We start from the raw sequence: 20,253 nt of genomic DNA on the forward strand, positions 1-20,253 counted from the left end.
ATTTAAGTTTATCTGGACTAAAGGTAAATGCTATTGGCAATATGTAAGTGGTTCAGAAATGTTTTATAAACATGTATTCCTTTGAAGTTCTGAAAACTGCTGAGAAAAGTCTTGGCAATATGGAACTTGCTGCATTGATGTATATATTATTAAGTCTACAAACTTATGTGTAATAGAATGTTATTAGCACAGTTTCTGATGAAATGGAGTGAATTGCCTTCTCAAAATCTATAAATTCATACTCACTGCTCCATTCTATAATTTTCTTCATAACTTTCCATTGTGATAAGTGTACTGTGCTCCTTTGGTTGGTTAAAATCCAGTGTTTTTCTATGCAGTTGGAGTTGACTTTATTGATGATCCTGTACATTACGGAAATAAGCTGATAGACCTATCTATTATTTTATCTTGCCTTTCTTGTGGTTTCAGTTCGGTATAATTCTTCCACAGACATTCTGTAAATAATGTTGCGAGTTCTTTTCATATTACTCCAGGCAGAAGACTTATCATACACACAGGATGGTGTAGTGAGTGTTAATAATGACTACAAACAATAATGAACTTTGGTATGAAAGTATCATACATAAGCAGTTACTGACTGACAAGACAGAAATCAATTCATGACCATTTGAAACACTAAGTCTCAAGCTTTTGGACTTAAATTTCTAATTCCCAGTTTCTCATGTATAGAACATTGCTCAGCTACAGCTAGAAGGTATCTCCACTTTCACTGCACTCTTCACATTTTCCTCTGCTGAAGACTGGTTAATGACTAATACTTGAAAAATTTCATGTACCTGTATATTTCTGTCATTCACACCTCTAAATTAACCATATCTGACAACACAATAATTTATACAAGAAATAGTTACAAAATAGAACATTGCTCAGATACAGCTAGAAGGTATCTCCGCAGACCACCACTGTGTCACTAAATCTTAATTGATCGAAAATTATACTCATTTCATACAGACTTGATTCTCACACACACACACACACACACACACACACACACACACACACACACACACACACCTGTAAATTGCATTGGGTTGGGTTGGCACATTAGTTTCAAAACTTCACTTCTAGTTTTTGGATGCTATTTTTGCCCGCAACTCCGTCCTGCAAAAGAAAAGAATGTTCATTATATTTCTCTTTCAAACTGAGGATAACGAAGTAAACTAAGTGAAGGAAAAGTGCTACCTTGGAAGCAAAACAACATATTATAGACAAAGCAAAGAAGACATCAAAAGCCTACTAGCACAGCCACAGAGGACAAAGTCTACTAATATCAAACATCGGCCCCAATTTGAGGAAGAACTTTCAAAGAATGTATACTTGGGAACACAGCATTGTATGAAAGTGAATTATGGACTGTGGGTTTTTGGAAGAGAAGAGGATCAAAGTGTTTTAAATGTGGTTCTACATAACACCATTGAAAATTGGATGGACCAATAAGAAAAAACACTGGCAAGGAAAAGGGACAGAATGAGGACGTGTGTTAAGATATCAAGGATTAACTTCGATGGTACTTGAGGGCAATGTAGAGGGTGAAAATTGTAAGGCAAGACAGATATTGGAACATATCCAACAAATACTTGAGAACATTACATGCAAGTGCTAATTTGAGATGATGAGATTGGCACAGAAGAGGACTTTGTAGCAGTTCACATCAGACCAGTCACAAGATTGTAGGAAAAGAAAAGTAATTCATAACTGGCTGGTTTTCTGTCCTGTAGTGTTATGTTGTAAATATGCTGACTTAGATTTGTAGGATCTGAAATCTAAGATTACTATCTGCAAAAGCTTTCAGGTAGCACTGTAGTGGAAACCTGACAGGATAAGTATTGTTTTGGATTGCGTACCCCAGTCCATTGTCTTGTTGCACAGCCCACATGCGAGCATAATGTGAATCTGCCCTCGACAGAAGCTGGGCGTGTGTGCCACGTTCCACAACACGGCCTCCACTTAAAACTAGGATTTCATCTGCGTCCATGACTGTAGAGAGTCTGTGTGCAATGCAGATTGATGTGCGACCACTGGTAGCACGTTTTAAGGCATCGAGGATGTTCTGAAACATATTGGCAATTACATTATTGTGTTACAGACATGTTATCAATGTTACTGGAGAAATCATGGGTCATATGAAATATAAAAATAATATATTTACACAATATCTACAACAGGCCTCAATTTCCCTCTCTTTTTACACAAACTTTGTACCACCTTACTTTATTGCCATGGTACATGTAACCACAGAATTTATATTCAAAGTCTTGTTTCCTTTCTGGCTGGTTTGGGAGGGAGTGGGATTAGACAACAAATACAATGGTTTAAAAGGATTAAACATCTTGGTTATCAGTCCCTCACTACACTGGAATTTCATTAAAGTTGTATGCAACGAGAAAAGGAGAACTAAAAGCTCTTTGGTTTGCGTACATGTTGTCGTGGTTGAAAACCTACACATAACAGTAAATTTAAGTCACATGGTTAGAAGAAATATGAAATCTAGGCAGCTAAAAGTGATACTGGTCATCAGAGGATACCCCAAGAAAGATCAAAACAGGGTGGGGAAAATAAGCTAATTAGCTCTGTAATCTTCAAACAGTTAGATAAATAAAAATGTACAGAAAAATTTTTAAATTCACGACAATGTAGGCGGAGGAGGGGGGGGGGGGGGGGGGGTCGAGCAATTTGAGGTCAGTGAGAGTTGCTCCCCCACATTTGTCCTCTCCACTGAATGTTGAAATACATTACATTTTATTCCACTTTCCTTCAGGAAGCGCACGACTCTTTGTGAGATGCTATCCCACTGTCTGCAAGTATCTGTGATAGCGAGGTGACAGGTTGAAACTCTTCTCAGGTCATTCAGTAGGGCACACACTGCGAGGAGATGGGCTACCATGAGCAGACTACCACAGTTACATTGAGGGGAGTCCTCTTGATCCAAATGAAACTTGTGGATTAATCTGGAGTGGCTGATAAGCAATCGACTTACTTTGATGGCATTTTTCTGAGAGGTGCGGAGAAAAGTATGTCACACCTGATAGTCCCTCGTGATTGGTCTCTGATGTAACAGTTGCAATCGGGTCTGTTCCCAGTACTCCGAGTCCAAATTTATCTCCTGCAGCTGCTAATTTGGCGGTGAGTTCATTTCCTGGAATACCAGGTGGTTAGTGTCCAGATGGATGTTACTGTGATATTCCTGTGCTGTGAAGGTTAACTAATAAGTCTTTGATGTCAGCAACCAAAACATTTGTGGGGTACCACAGTGATTTGCCCCGTAAGCAGCTCATGGACACTCTACAAACCAAGAAGATCTTTGTGAAAAGAGTTTTCATCTACTGCAAAGCCCATTACATGGTGACCCAACACCATACTCAGCAGAGAATACTTCTCATGCCCCTTACATTGATGAAACTATAACCAACCCTGTTACTGACTATCTGTCCTTTTAGAGACCTATCGAATTTGGGCAGTCACAGAAAACCGAAAGAAACAGACATCAGCATTTTTCTTAGTGCCACAAAACTAATCCATCTGAATCACTGGACTGTGTACACGTCCCAGGGTGGTGCTGAGACAGAACTCTTGGAACATAGACAAGTTGAGGCAACTGGAGGTCCCAGAAAGACCTTCCAATTGTTCTCCAGCTGGTCCACCCATGTTTGTCTGATTTGTAAACAGTGTGAATGGTTGGTTATGAAACAGGGTCAAATAACACAATGGGTAGGCATCTGACAGATTGTCACCATCTAGTTTGCCAAGTGTTGCTGTCATCTGACCCTCAGTGGTGGGATACCCACTAGAGGGCTTGTACTGAAAGCTCCAGTTGCCAAATGCACAACACTGTTGTGGACAGTGTCTTCCAAGCTCACTACTGAGTTATATAGAGTCGCATAAAAACCGTGCTGTCTGCACCCCAGGAGAGCTGCTAAGACATCTGACGATGTTAAGTTTCCTCGTACAATTTATCTTAAACTGGCATATACGTGGTAAGTACTTTAACTTATTTTCAAATAAGGCCTAAAAATCTGATAGTTTCAGAACTTCTAGTAACTGGTTGCCAAGTTTTAAGTTCTGGATGTGGGTGCACAGTCCTGAGTCTACAGAAGTGCAAGGCATGAGGTTTCATGAGAGGAAACATATCCATAATTCAAGGCCCAGTTATGTACTTCCTGTACGGCCTCCTGCACATGATCTGTGGTGTGCAACGATGTAGAGCTGTAATACAGGCAAAGATTGTCCACATACAGTGACAGTAAGACAATGGATTCCACTGCAGTCACAATACCACTGATGGTGATGGTGATGGTGACTAGGATTACGCTCAAAACTTGTCCTGAATGATCCCAGTTTCCTGTATGTATTGGCTGTTGAGGGTAGTACAACCTATACAGAACTGAGTCTGAAGGAAAGGAAATTTTGGATAAAAAAAGGTAAGCAACCCCAGAAGCCCTACTCATGCAGAGCAGACAACATGAAGACACCAGGTGATGTCATAGACATTTTGCAGATCAAAAAACAATGTTATCAAGTGTTGGCGTTGCACATAAGCATTGCATACTGCAGAATTTCAGATGAATCGGTTGGTCTGTAGTGGACATGAGTACCTGAAAGCCACTTTGAGACTGATAATGTCCACTAGCTCCCAGGCACCAACACAGTAGTCTGCTGACCATTCTTTCAAATAATTTAAGTTTGGAAGGTAGGAGACGGATACTGGCAGAAGTAAAGCTGTGAGTACCGGACGTGAGTCGTGCTTCGGTAGCTCAGTTGGTAGAGCACTTGCCCGCGAAAGGCAAAGGTCCCGAGTTCGAGTCTCGGTCGGGCACACAGTTTTAATCTGCCAGGAAGTTTCAATTTACACCATGTTCATTAGAGACAGTGGTCAATGATTAGACAAATTTTGAGTGTCTTTTCCTGGTTTCAGAATAGGAATAATAATACCATACACCATTCGAAGAGAAACTCTCCTTCCCCGCAAACTTGAGGACATGTTTTATGCTATTGCTGCTAAGGTGTTTAAGAGTCTGAGTATGGATTTATTTTTTATTTTATTTTTTTTTTTTGGGTCCTGGGACTGTGTTGGCACATTTCACTAAGGTGCTGCCAAACTCCCATTCACTAAACAATATTGTATGATTCAAGGCCTTGTACACAGGACAAGTAGTTCCAACTCTGCAAGGCATTTCCTGGTCAGTAGTTACTGCATGCAAACACTTTGGCAAAACATTCAGTAGTGACTGCGGGATCCTTATAGATCTCACCGTTGAGGGGGATGCCAGTAACTACACTACTGTAGACAGTGGGTAGCAGAGTTCAGTCAAAGCTTGAGCCGACAGGGTATGGCCTCTCATAGATGATACAAACTGTTACCAACACTACCTTTCCAAAGTGACCAACATGATGCACATTTCATTGCTTGGTGGTTTGAGAGAGTAATAAGAAAGTAGTCGCTATCACAGAGGTCAACATGGACATATCGCCAGATCGAGGGTGAGATGCTTGAGCTGCAGATCATGAGATCTACTGCTGAGTATGATCCATGGGCTGTACTAAAATGCATTTCAACTCTAATGTTAAGTAGGCAGATGCCCAGTGTGGAAATTAACTGTTCTATTATTTGACTCCTGCCAAATGTGGCTTCATTGCCCCACAGTGAACTGTGTGCACTGAAATCCCCCAGTAGGAGGAAGAGTGGAGGCAACTGTTCCACTAGTTCCACCAGCTTGTGACCATGGTTTCGACCTGTCTGGGGGTACTGAAATATGTCTAGGGGTAATTAGGTAATAGGTTAGTGACACTTGCTCATTGAAAATGTCAGAGTGACATCTTGCCAAATGTCCTCTTCTCTGATGATGTTGGAGGAGGCGGCATTGATGGGTTGGTTAACACAGGTGCTGTTGGATTTGGGTGTCAAAGGAACCGATATCCCTGAAAAAGAAGCACTGACATGCAGTTAAGGCCAGAAGTTGCTGTTTGAGATCATGTTAATCGCACTAAGTGAGGATTTTAACAAATTTTGAAAAGTCTAAGTTTGGTGTCATATCAATTGGAGAAAGTAGATTAAACTTTTTTTAGCATAAAACAGGAAGTCATGATGTATATTCCTGGATTTTCTTCTCCCTTTTAAAAACAGTACACATCAGTGAATAAGAGGGGGCGAAATTCTGGGCAGGACTGCACTCATGGATTGTCCTTACAGACACCCAACAAGTGGCATCTTCAGCACAACGGAATGACATGTCCAAACCTCTGATGTATAATTATCTCATAAGACTATGAAAATAAAGTCTGTCATCTTACCTATACAGCACTACCTACAATTTCTCAGGTAAAACATTTCCATTGAAGGATAGGATGAAAGCTTGAGTGTCCACCCTACTATCCTTAGATTCTCTCTGAATGCAATGAACAAAATGTACTCCACACCACTCTAGGTTAGCATGCAGTTCCGCACCTCTTTGCAGTTTTAGGTCCTAATGGAAGATGACGCCTTGAATCCTGTTGAACTTGTTATGAGGAGAGAAGCTAACTGGTACATCTTCAAGTTTGTCACAGTCCTGAAGTCCCTGTGGTTTGTTGATCAAAACTTTGAATGCTTAACTAAGATCCATTTCTCATTTTCTCTATTGCAGCACATTTACAGACCTATCCTGTCTTTTCAATGAAAAACAGTGGCTTCATTGTTGCTGCGGAAGATTCTTGGTCAGTTCTGAAGAACACCACGAACTGTTCATCTCCAGCTCTCTTACGTCAACTCTCATCCCTCTCTTGACCAAAATGGAAATGCCATGGAGCTCTAAGCCTCTGCATTAAAATCTTACTTTCTGTCTGCTGAGATGGCCATGCCAGGACCAGTACAGGTGAACTGCCCTGGTGCTACTCAACCACATTAGAGGCTCTTCCCATAAAGACCACCCCGCCATGGAAATGTCTACCTGGCCATAGTAACCATTATGAGTCAAGGTACCCCACATTGGACAGACACCTACTCCCACATATACGCAGGGGTGTTATAGCTCAGACATCAGCACTGCATTCCCCACATTGTCAGGCGGCTACGTCTATGAGGGTACATTATGATTCCCCAGGTAATGAAATGGCTATCACCCTGGATTTTTGGTGTGAACAAATGTCCACTCCAACAGCAGGTGCAGAAGGTCTTAAAGGTGAATGGATTGTATACCATGTAAGGTATCCTTCCCCAAATGGCCCACTCTTATGAGAAATTAAGGAAAGTGAGGTCAAACACTAAAAGAGAACCATAAGTAAAGCAAATGAGGGAAAGGCTGTGAAATGAGCTAAAACTGGTGGGTGTCCTAATAGTAGGTGAGTCATCAACTTAAAAAGCTTCACAAGGTATAAAATTCGTTTTAGTCACCTCTTACGACAGGCGAGGAATAACTACTGGTCTATCCTAATCCCCAACACTGCACAGGGGTGTATTTCCTATCTTAATGTTTGCCCTCACTTGTTTGATTTATCTGTCACCAGTATTTTAGTTTTGTTTGTCTTTATTTTTAGTTTGTGGTATGCAAGGTATTTTAACTTTCAGTCCATGTCGACCATTATATCACCAGTAAATTTATTTGTTTGCCATTAATTCTGACCTCTTAGGTGCTGCTTTTCATTGTTTGTATAAATAAAGGATAAGGGGGGGGGAAGGGGAGGGGGAGAGAGAGAGGGAGAGAGAGAGATCCCCTCGTCAGATGTCTCTTCTCATCCTAGGCTCTTTCGTAGTGCCATAAACATCTATTTCTGTAGTTTGGTTCTTAAATATATTGAGAATCAATCTCTTTATCTCTCCATTTAATTCCAGTTTTACTGTTTTCTAAACAGTATTTTCAAGTCCTCTTTATCAAAGCTCTCTAGCTCAATGAACCTGGCATGCATTTTCCTGTTCATCTTGGTAGCTTGCTAAGCTAATATCATTTTTAGTGCTATTATAGGTTTGCTGTTTCCTTTTCCCTTTTTAAAATCTGAATTGGTTTCTTCTACATGTTGGTTAGCTTCAGCATTACAATTTTCCTTATGCTGAGTACAATTTTTGAAGCATGGCTTCGTAATGCCAAGATTCTATAATTTAAACTATCACTGGCACTTGCTTTCTGAGGTATTCCATGCTAATAAAACAAACACACACACACACATTTTTACAGCTGTTCTCTCATCAAATCTCCATCAGCGGGAATGTTACATGTTCCCATCACTTTAATTGTCCAAGCTGTTTAAAGCACTGTTGAATTCTAACCTCATAACTGGCGGTCCTATTAATATTTTCCACTTTTTCCATTGGGCTTATGTAATCTGAATCCTCTCTAGCATTTCAAGCATGTAGTTCAATGTATTCTTTCCACCTATCTTTTTTGTTTATTTTTTTCCAGGTTCAAACAGAATATTACTTTTATGTTTAAATACGTTGTTAAGAGCTCTACATCGAAACAGCAGTGATTTATTTCTTCAGTACATTTTTTCTATGTTTGCTTTGGCTGTCTTCTTGTACGTCTCTACTTATTTGTCTCATTCTTGCCGTGATGAGGTGTAAATCCGGAGTATCACTTCCTTGGAATAGGATCTAGTGGCATTTCCTATTTCCTTTGTTCACTGAGGAGGCAAGCACACATACAAGCATGTAAATTATTGCCAGTAACATTAATAATAATAATAATAATAATAATAATAATAATAATAATAATAATAATAATAATAATAATAATAATAATAATTTCCTGGTTAAAAATGGAAAGTGATGCGGACCTTGATCAAGTGTGACTTCCTTTTAACTGTACGGTATATGTTACATTGCATTTAGGAACTTTCGGGTAATTGAACGTGTATCAATAGTTACAGATTTCAGTAGCTGTATTGCGTTGATGTACTGGTGGATATTGTGTGGTATGATTCCTGTACTTTATAGTGTAATTGGTATAATGCAACTTTATCCTGATGCCACATGTCCTCAACATATTCACACTTCTTTTTTGCTGAAAGGGAGACAGTGACGGTGAAGACAGAGGCAGTGCCTCTTGGAGGGGGGTGGGGGGGAGGAGAGGGAGGGAGGGGGAGGGATAGAGATAGAGAGATATGGATGAAGATAATGGTAATGAGAGCAAATAAAGTGGAGATAGTTATGAGAGAGAGAGAGAGGAGTAGAGTGTGGACTATACAAGAGCTTGGGGGAAGAGGGTCTTTGGAGCCCCTACCCCCCCTCGAAGCAGTGAACTTCAGCACAAAAAAAATATGCCACTTATTCTCACCCCCTATAACCACAAGTTAAAGTTTCCGGGTATAGATGTCAAAACCCTGAGCAAACCATCCCCAAAGACATGTGGAGAGGAGACAATGGAGACTGAAGTGAAAGACAGCGGCAATGGAACTGAAACAGTGGGGCAGAGAGAGAAAGAGTCAGAGGAAGAGACTGTGGTACACAAGAGCAAGAGAGAGGGATGAGGACACTGATACTAGGAGAGACAGACAGGAGACAGTGGGAGAGAAAGACACACAGACAAAGGCAGTGAGAGGGAGATGTTGACTATGAAGGCTTTGCTGCAAAGGAAGACTGGGTAACAAAATTTGCAATGTTCCGAGCTAAAAATAGTGTGAATGTGTTTTTGGTGAGGAAGGCGGAAAGAGGACTGAGGCAGCTAGTTCCCCATTTTTCTGTCAGAGTCTCTTAAAGAGGACCATATTTGCCTTTTTTTGTGCTCTAACAGAAACACTTTTTAGCTCATAGTAACTTCTTGATTTTCTCTACATTTTATCGAAGTCACCACCTCTGTATACAGTCTCAGCACTACTCTCTTGTCCTTACATTTTACGTATCTCTCTCTCTTTCTCTCTCTCTCTCTCTCTCTCTCTCTCTCTGCCCATCTCAAAAAGTTGTCACCTGTCTCCCGCATCAAATGTGATTTTTTTAAAGTAAACAAAGGCAATTTCTATTTCCTGAGCTGCCATTAGTCTTATTTCAAGAATTAATCATAAGAGGGTTGAGGTCAGGAGAGCGTGGAGGCCATGGAATTGGTCCGCCTCTACCAATCCATCGGTCACCGAATCTGTTGTTGAGAAGCATATGAACACTTTGACTGAAATGTGCAGGAGCTCCATCGTGCATGAACCACATGTGGAGTATCCCGTATAAAATCATGATAACGTGCTCTCGTCAGCCCACACATCACACATGTTGATTGTGAAAATTTACAATTTGATCACGTTGGAATGAAGCCTCATCCTTAAAGCGAACATTTGCACTGAAATGAAGATTGACACATCGTTGGATGAACCATTCGCAGAAGTGTACCCGTGGAGGCCAATCAGCTGCTGACAGTGCCTGCACATGCTGTACATGGTACGGAAACAACTGGTTCTCCCGTAGCTCTCCCCCATACAGCGACGTGGTCAATGTTACCTTGTACAGCAGCAACTTCTGACGCTGACATTAGGGTTATCGTCAACTGCACGAAGAATTTCGTCCATTGCAGGTGTCCTCGTCATTCTAGGTCTTCCCCAGTCGCGAGTCATAGGCTGGAATGTTCAGTGGTCCATAAGACGCCGATCAATTGCTTCGAATGTCTTCCTGTCGGTACACCTTCGTTCTGGAAATCTGTCTAGATACAAACGTACCGCACCACGGCTATTGCCCCGTGCTAATCCATACATCAAACGGGCATCTGCCAATTCCGCATTTGTAAACATTGCACTGACTGCAAAACCACTTGATGCTAGTACTGTAGAGGAATGAATCACATGTCAACACAAGCACCAAAGTCAACATTACCTTCCTTCAATTGGGCCAACTGGTGGTGAATCGAGGAAGTACAGTACATACTGACTAAACTAAAATGAGCTCTAACATGGAAATTAAGTGTTTCCGGACACATGTCCATATAACATCTTTTCTTTATTTGTGTGTGAGGAATGTTTCCTGAAAGTTTGGCCGTACTTTTTTGTAACAGCCTGTACATAGATTTTAAATGCATCAGTGTACATGTACTTGTACTCAGGGTGAAAAAGACAGATTTGGAGACAACTTACATTCCATATCTAGGCATAAATGACAAACATTATGTATTTACTGACATACTTGTTTATTTGACAAATATGCTCTCTCAAAGACTAGAAAAATGAGAAGGAAACAGGCACATTGGCTAAAAGATGAGCTTAGGCAGCTCATGAATCCCAGACACTAAATATCTGGCATACATACATGACAACCCATCCCTGAAAATCAGACTGCTTACAATTAGAAGTGGAAAAGAGGCAATTAATCTGTGAGAGACACTAACCTCAGGCATTAAATGACAGACACAATCAAGTACTCTTTAAATAAATTTGTGCGACACCAAGTTGAAGGCTGCAACTGATCCCATTGTCCCAGCAAAAAAGTAAACCGACATCTTATGCACATTACAATATTATTCATGTTGCTGCCAATACCATATGGAAGATTTCATCATGGGTATATGAACACCATTTACTGGATTCAATGGCATTATAGTCTAAATGACTGGGCTTATTACAGATACATTGTTGCTGCCCATAACATATACTCCACCACTCTCTGGCTGCAAAGATTTTCCCTGTGGTCTGGAAACTGGTAGTTGTCAAAACACTTCGCAAGACAGATGCTACCACAAAATCCTACAACTATCACCCCATTTCTATTCTTCTGGCATTGTCCATTACCTTAGAATATTTAGTCCACAACCAGCTTACCAACTACATAAATGCCTAGTACATAAACAACAACAAGGCTGCCATAAGCACTGCACCACATCATCATCTTTAATAAAAGTAACCTATGCCCTGTACAAAGAAGAGGTACCTGTTGTTGTTGTTGTTGTTGTTGTTGTCTTCAGTCCTGAGACTGGTTTGATGCAGCTCTCCATGCTACTCTATCCTGTGCAAGCTGCTTCATCTCCCAGTACCTACTGCAACCTACATCCTTTTGAATCTGCTTAGTGTACTCATCTCTCGGTCTCCCTCTACGATTTTTACCCTCCACACTGCCCTCCAACGCTAAATTTGTGATCCCTTGATGCCTCAAAACATGTCCTACCAACCGATCCCTTCTTCTAGTCAAGTTGTGCCACAAACTTCTCTTCTCCCCAATCCTATTCAATACCTCCTCATTAGTTACGTGATCTATCCACCTTGTCTTCAGTATTCTTCTGTTGCACCACATTTCGAAAGCTTCTATTCTCTTCTTGTCCAAACTATTTATTGTCCATATTTCACTTCCATACATGGCTACACTCCAAACAAATACTTTCAGAAACGACTTCCTGATACATATATCTATATTCGATGTTAACAAATTTCTCTTCTTCAGAAACGCTTTCCTTGCCATTGCCAGTCTACATTTTATATCCTCTCTACTTCGACCATCATCAGTTATTTTACTTCCTAAATAGCGAAACTCCTTTACTACTTGAAGTGTCTCATTTCCTAATCTAATTCCCTCAGCATCACCCGATTTAATTTGACTACATTCCATTATCCTCGTTTTGCTTTTGTTGATGTTCATCTTATATCCTCCTTTCAAGACACTGTCCATTCCATTCAACTGCTCAAGTCCTTTGCCGTCTCTGACAGAATTACAATGTCATCGGCGAACCTCAAAGTTTTTACTTCGTCTCCATGAATTTTAATACCTACTCCAAATTTATCTTTTGTTTCCTTTACTGCTTGCTCAATATACAGATTGAATAACATCGGGGAGAGGCTACAACCCTGTTTCACTCCTTTCCCAACTACTCCTTCCCTTTCATGCCCCTCGACTTATATGACTGCCATCTGGTTTCTGTACAAATTGTAAATAGCCTTTCGCTAGGTACCCATACTATCCTTTTTAGATTTTAGCAAAGCCTCTGACACTGTTTACTGATACCTTACTCACCACACTGAGTAACCTAAAATTTCCTCCAAGTTCAGTACAATGGTACAGTAGTACCTGACATCACCAACAATGAGTCACCTCCATGTCTGGCTACACACAGTTGGAGTGCAACAGGTAGTACTACACATCCCCCAGGATTCGGTATTAGGTTTAATTATACTCTTTTAAACCCATCCAAAACTATCGGTCCTCATTCGTCATTAGCCTGAAACTTTGGGAATCTCTCCTGTGTTTAATGGAACAAACAAATTTCTCTCCATCTGGAATGAGTCTAGGAGCAGTAATAAATGAGAATCTAAACTGAGCTGAGCACATAACTACAATTGCAAAAAGGCATCGGCATCTCTTCACGGCCTACAAAAATATGAAGAACCCTTCCCCCTCGACCAGAAAAAGCTCTGATTTAACTCATTCACAGCCACCTCTCTATAGGTAGGTTTGCAAAATCCTCACAATTAAGAAGTTTACAGTCATGAAAACATCTCACATATTTCAACATGACAGCATCTACATCCTGATCACATAAACACAACTACATTTCTTTTTCTCAGTCACAGTGTATAAACAAACTGACTAAGGTGCAGTTGCTCAACTTCAGTATTGTGAGCCACTGTGGCTTACTGAAAATTTTACCGCAAGAGTAATTTTCTTTCAACAGTTCTTTTCCAAAGAATGATATAAATTTCGAACTGAGATTGTTCAAGGTTTACATAAAAATTTTATAAGCCATAACAACAAAACTTTATTGAAAGATATGTGGTAGAGCATCATCTTATTTAGCACTTCTAATTTTATTTGCTCCCCAGACATTGAAAGTGGAGATAAATTATTGTGTACTTACATGTTCAGTGATTGAGTCAAGTGATGATGTGGCTTCATCAAAAACGAGTATTGGGGCACCTTTCAGCACAGCTCTCGCTATGGCTACGCGCTGTTTTTCACCACCTGACAGTTTCAGTCCTCTCTCACCAACCTTTTGAGAACAATTACAAAAAGTTCAAATTAAAATATTTCTTCCAGGTACTCGTTATAGTACTAGCCAAAACAGAAAAATGTACCTGTGTGCAATAGCCCTGTGGCCACTGCTGGATGGAATCGTGCAAGTCTGCTAATCTTGTTGCTGCGTAAACATCTTCATCTGATTTGTTGAGGTTTCCGTAATGAACATTGTACATGATTGTATCATGAAACAACACAGAGTCCTATGAAACATAGTTTACACATTAACTTCTTTTTCTGTGGCATCTATAATTCTAATATATGTTATGTCAAATATTGATCCAAAATCCTATTAAGCATAAAACATGTGTCGATTCTCTATGAATTTAAATAACAGACTTAGCAATGGTAGCCACTGAGCTTGTAGTAGAGGCACTAAGTGTTGGGCAGGCACAAAGAAAAAATGAAACTTTGTAGTTCAGGTAATGGACTAATCAGACAAACACATGTACACTGCTAGATTGTCCTGGCACTGTAGCTGGACTGTACTCTGAAGAAGAATAACCATGTTCTAATTCTTATTTGTGACCAGATCTGCCACTTAATGCCTCCCACTAAAAATACATCCATTATTTTTACTCATTCTCTTGTGATTGTTTCACACGCCATATTCCAGGAGGGAGAGGGAGAGGGGGGGGGGGGGTTGGTTGATGGGATTAATTAGTAAGAAGTATACCTGTGGTACAATAGCAATGGACTTTCGCAGACTGTCCAGATCAACATCACGGATGTCCTGTCCTCCCACCAAAATCTGCCCATTTTGTGGCTCAAAGAATCTGTAGAGCAACCTTACAATAGAGGACTTTCTGCAAAAAAAAGAAAGAATAATTAAATATTTAATACCTACCAAGAAAATTTTACAATTCAGGTGATCTCAACTATATATGTAAATTAGAGCTAACAGGATACATACCCAGTACCAGAACCACCAACAATAGCAACTTTGCTACCAGCAGGAATGGAGAATGAGAGTCCATTGAGAACACTTTTGCCAGGTCCATATGAAAAATGTACATCTCTGAAATCAATAGTTGCCGTTGATGGGGTAAGTGACAACACTGGAGCCCCAGGTTTTGTCTGTAGAAAACAGAAACCACTCTGATACAATTCAGAACTGGCTGTGTAATCTCATCATATATCTCCCTTGTGAATAGATGTTCAGTCAAAATTACATATGCTGCTCTTCACTGAAAAAACTCACAAAACTTAGGAAAAGTTGGGTCTTTTCTATGAAATATTTAACCACAGTTCTAATCACGCAAGTCAAGTAGTAAAAATACTATGAGAATCAGATAATTAGAAGAATCAAACACACTCAAAAATTATCAAATTAAAGGATGATATGATGTTCCATTCAAACAAAACAAAATTCAGTACTTCCTAATGAAATACCAAAACTGTAGGAAACAGTGTGTCTCTAAAAGAACCTCAAAGCACATTACTATGCTGATTAGATAAGTGAATCAAGTAATGTTAGTAAAATAGCCTGAACTGTAGTAAATTAATACAAGGAATGCCAGCCTGCAGTAATATAGCACAGCACTAAGGGGAAAGGAAATGTTGCCATATGAACCAAATACAATATGTGAGACTTTTATAGAAAAATATGATTCCTGAAGGGTAAAGGAGCATAAGCCAATTTCTGCAGCTTTGGCTTTAAACAATATTCATAATACTCACGGACTGCTTCATTTGTGGAAGAATCTTTCCAGTTCTTCACCTGCCCATAGGTGATTTATGCAGTGCTAAAAACACGAGGGTGCATGTTCATTTAACACTAGCTATATCAAGCACTGTCTGGAGCAGGACTGCCCTCTTTCTTCCACAAACGAAGTACTGTCAGGTACTTCGAACACAGTTTCAAGTCAAAACTGCAGAAATTAGACTTATACCCTTTCACCTTTCCAGTTCACTATTTAGTAAGTCAAGCAGGGGAAAATTTAGCAGTAAACTCATCTAAACTGAGGACTTCCTTTTGCCTGTGGGGTGTTACAGAACATGTCCTGAAAATTATTTCAAAGCTTAAAACAAAACTATCCATTGGCTTGGATAACATTTCACCTAGGTTACTTGAAGAATAAAAAGTGAATTAATAACAAAAACAGTGGATTAATGTCTAACATTTTCTTGACAATAAGGTTTTAAAGGACTGAGCACATACTCTGCTTGGGGATGAAAATCAGCTGTGTCCTTTCCAAATAAACCGTCCCAGCATTAACCTTATGAAACTCTGAGAAATCGCAGAAACTCTAAATCTGGATGGCCAGACAGCAAGATGCAGTCCTCCCATATATCAGTCCCCTGTGTTACCAATGCTCCACCTCACCTCACTCATTATGGCTATGTGTGGCCAGCATCTCGTGATGGCTGTTACAAAACTACACTTTCTTGTAGAGGTTACTTCCACCTCTGTATAAAACTCCTGTTTCACAGTTTCAATAAGCTTTCATTCAAAATACCTTGGATAAAATAGAATCTTGTGCTCCAAGGAGATACAGTACAAAATTATTAATGGGTTTATAAAACTACTTTACACTGTGTTTCTATTGTCTACGCTAAACAGCTGATGCCACTACATTACAGCATTTCAGAAACCTTCCATTGCATATCTAGTACACACTTAAATAAAAAGGCCCACAATACAATACAAAGGGAAAAGGAGACACTCAAATAGTAATTTGCTATCACACACTGTGTACTGAATATACATTGTAATTTTGCTGAAGCTGAACCTTTTTACACAATTCAATTTGAACAGATTTGTTCGTGCATTTTGAAGATGATACGTAACTCACTATGTGATATAGTATTTACTAATACTACTTTCTGTCTTCAGTGATCCAGCTTTTCATGTATTTTGCATGTTTTGTCTGTATCCTGTCATTATCAGTACAATTCACAATTAATTATTTGCAATGTATTCACTGCAGGGGAGATTTAACAATAAGGTATCTGAAAACCCATCATATAAAGAGGTGACCAGAAATGAAGCATACCAGGGTTTTTACTGTAAAAGTGCCATGAAATAGATCATATGCACATTCCTAAGAGGAGATACTACAATAATTTATTTTAGCAATGTTTTGAGATAATTATGCTCTACCCATGGAGAAAGACTAAAACAATGGAAACTAACAGGAATGTGTTAACGAAGCATGACTAAATACCAGGAATGATGTAGAGGGCAAATAAACATCACTAATCTTCCTCATTGGAAAACCTTAACCTTGCATAGCTTGAGGTAAAATGTCTGAGTAAGATAGCTTACATTGTTTGCTGTAAACGGATGAGAGGTATGGAGCATTTATTTGAACACATATATAAATAAACAACAAGAGTGACAACTAAGTGCAAATTTTATTCCATAACTGCAAAGCCACACGTTTTTAGAGAAAAAGTGGTTTTGCTATAGTCCAGTAGCAGAATTAAACTAGAAGGAAAGCAAGTTTTCAAGATGCAGTGATTGTAAATTGTAATAAAAATTTATTACATGTCAATAGCTTGTGGGAGTAAGGAAGGACTGAATGAATGGCCACTGCCAAACTGTGACAAGAACAAAGTTTACCAGCAGAAAACTGATGAGTGCAATGTGCTCAATTTCGATGGCTCCTTCACAACCTGCACCATCTAATTCTTTCCTCCCAGTACCAGCTTCTCTGAACTTCACAGGCAGGTGTTGTCCTTGCAACACATTCTTTATTCCCATAATCCTCCCAGTCAATCTCCACTAGCCCCGTACACCATCTCCATCCTGCCCCAGGAGCCGAACTTCACACTGATTCTTCCTCACAGTCTCTCTCTCCTCTGTTTTGGTATGACCTCTCAATCCATTCCTCCACACCATCATCGTGTGCAGCATGAACTCATTTGGTGCCAGTGTCCAAGTCCTATTTCTATCCTTTGCACACACATCAGCCGTCGTCCTCTACCCTCCCTCTCTCCTACTCCCCATGTCAAAACTTGTCCATAGCCTTCCTCTTGAAAAGATCATGATGAATGAACTTATAAGAGCTATACTAATTTGGCAAATGTCCTGTTGATGACCTATAGCACTCTGCTCCAATGATTCAAGTGCTGTGACAAGCAACTCCCAAAAAACACATCCATTACTACTACAAATGACAAAGCTATTCTTGTGGCTTGTTATTCTGTCAAGTACTAACTTTTTAGCAGTAAAGGACTTCACTGGTCTGAATCTGAACCTTTTTACCCCTTAACCAAATGTGAAATAAAATTCAATTTCCTTACCATTCATTGACAGTGATGTAAAATCAAGTACAACATATATTAGCTAATAAGGGAGAAATAAATCTCTAATGAGGTATAAGGTTAGTAATAAAATTTTAATTATGGAAAAAAAAGCTGTTGCCATGAAATTTGGTGACAGTGTAACAGTAGATAACTTGAGGGAGACCTTGTGTAAAAGTCTGCATTTTGATAAAACAGGAACTGTATCACCTAGAGTATCACCTCACAGATCCTGTGGAAGGCCGGCCACCCAATGGTTTCTTCATCTGAGTGCAGAAAGCAGTCATCAAAGTGAAGAGGAAGCAGTCACTGGGAGACAAAATTGGATAAGTATGTATGACTATTTCCTATGCAGAGTGAGTTGGGGAACTGTCTTTGAGCAAAATAATCCCACTGGACACCTTCACGTGATGCTTTAACAGCCCTCCATAACTCCATCAAGAGGCTTTGGTAGTATGCTCCTGTGATGATTTGCCCCTATGAGAACAATCTGTTAACACCACATGATAGATGTTCCAAAAACTCAGGACCACCATCCACACTGCTGGATCTATTTTCATGTTTTTCAGTGGGGCAGAATCCACGTGTTTCCACTCTTGCTTCACTTCTTAGTCTTGGTTTCAGATATCTACAGTGATTACATGGCTAAAGTAGTAATCTGGATTGGCCTGATACAGCTACAATATTTCTGCTGCTTCCTCAGTTCCACAGGCTTGTTAAACAGTTGTGGAATGTGACAGGCAGTGGGCTTTGTCATGACCGAAATGTCAAGGTGGTGTGAAAACTCATCCATAACAGATTTTTCACTTTGTCCTCTATCGATTCATTTGTTATATGCTGGTCTCCAAACACTCCCCCCCCCCCCCCCCCCCCCTCTTCTTTTGAAATTTCCATTTCTTCACAGCAAGAAGGTTTGTAACTTTACTGTTTAGCATTCAGACTTAGCTGACCTCTCCGGAAGCATGTGTGCCAGCAGGCCTCTGTGCCGTATGATGATATACTCCACCAGATCAGCAAAAGTTGCTCTGCCTGTTTGCCTATCAATTCAGAAAATGAATTACTGCAGAATACTCCACTATCTCAGTGGGCTGCACCATTCTGCTTTGGCTACTCTAGTGGTGTACTATAGTACTGTAGCACGAGGATTTCATTGTGTACCAGGACAGCACACAGCATTTTTCCCTGCATGGTGTTTCATCTCCAATGACGGATACCCCATCAGAGGCTGTAACAACTCAGAAAACAAATACAACCTCAAGTTGACCTTACTTGTGATTGTAACTGCTTTCTGAGTTGTTATAGCCTCTGATGACGTCTCCAGCACTGGGGACTACGCACCAGTCAGAGAAATATGCACTGTACAAGAGCCTAATGCCCACAAAACAATAGTCACTATGAATAGAACTGAAAATTAATTATGTAACAATTTTTTTGTTAGGGTGATTAAAACAACTCCTTATGCCAATAACAACAAAAGCCTACAATAGTGGAAATCAGATTAAAGGCATAGACATTTGTACAAAAATTAACATTATTGGTTGAAATAGTTACACACAGCGTATGTAAGATTCAAGGGGTGGATGGTGGAACTCAATATAAAGACAGTTGACACTCTGCAGTGTTAGTATGTGCCTTTCCTGCATATAGCAAACAGACACCATTAGTGACAGTGCGTGTTGTGCACATAAAACACTTGTGATAATGATATATTAAAAATAAAGATTCCAAGACTTACCAAGCGGGAAAGCGCCGGCAGACAGGCACATGAACAAAACACACAAACACACACACAGAATTACAAGCTTTCGCAACTGGCAGTTGCTTCGTCAGGAAGGAAGGAAGGAGAGGGAAAAATGAAAGGGTGTGGGTTTTAAGGGAGAGGGTAAGGAGTCATTCCAATCCCGGGAGCGGAAAGACTTCCCTTAGGGGAAAAAAAGGACAGGTGTACACTCGCACACACACACACACACACATATCCATCCGCACATGTATGTGCGGATGGATATGTGTGTGTGTGTGTGTGTGCGAGTGTACACCTGTCCTTTTTTTCCCCTAAGGGAAGTCTTTCCGCTCCCGGGATTGGAATGACTCCTTACCCTCTCCCT

General features: G+C 40.0%; 1 protein-coding gene across 5 annotated transcripts in view; it reads right to left on the bottom strand.

Moving 5' to 3' along the window:
- Window positions 1–787: 787 nt before the first annotated feature.
- Window positions 788–20,253, bottom strand: part of LOC126284136 (iron-sulfur clusters transporter ABCB7, mitochondrial-like) — a 75,325-nt gene continuing 55,859 nt past the window's right edge. For all 5 annotated transcript variants that reach the window (XM_049982848.1, XM_049982849.1, XM_049982852.1 and 2 more), the window contains 6 exons: window positions 14,814–14,977; window positions 14,577–14,706; window positions 13,960–14,103; window positions 13,743–13,874; window positions 1,866–2,071; window positions 788–1,122 (listed from right to left, as the gene is read on the bottom strand). In XM_049982848.1, the coding sequence (XP_049838805.1) occupies window positions 1,086–1,122; window positions 1,866–2,071; window positions 13,743–13,874; window positions 13,960–14,103; window positions 14,577–14,706; window positions 14,814–14,977 (813 nt within the window). In that variant the 3' untranslated portion in view covers window positions 788–1,085. The remainder of the gene's footprint in view (window positions 1,123–1,865; window positions 2,072–13,742; window positions 13,875–13,959; window positions 14,104–14,576; window positions 14,707–14,813; window positions 14,978–20,253) is intronic.

Source organism: Schistocerca gregaria, chromosome 8 (genome assembly GCF_023897955.1).
Source record: "Schistocerca gregaria isolate iqSchGreg1 chromosome 8, iqSchGreg1.2, whole genome shotgun sequence".
NCBI classification, from domain to species: Eukaryota; Metazoa; Arthropoda; class Insecta; order Orthoptera; family Acrididae; genus Schistocerca; species Schistocerca gregaria.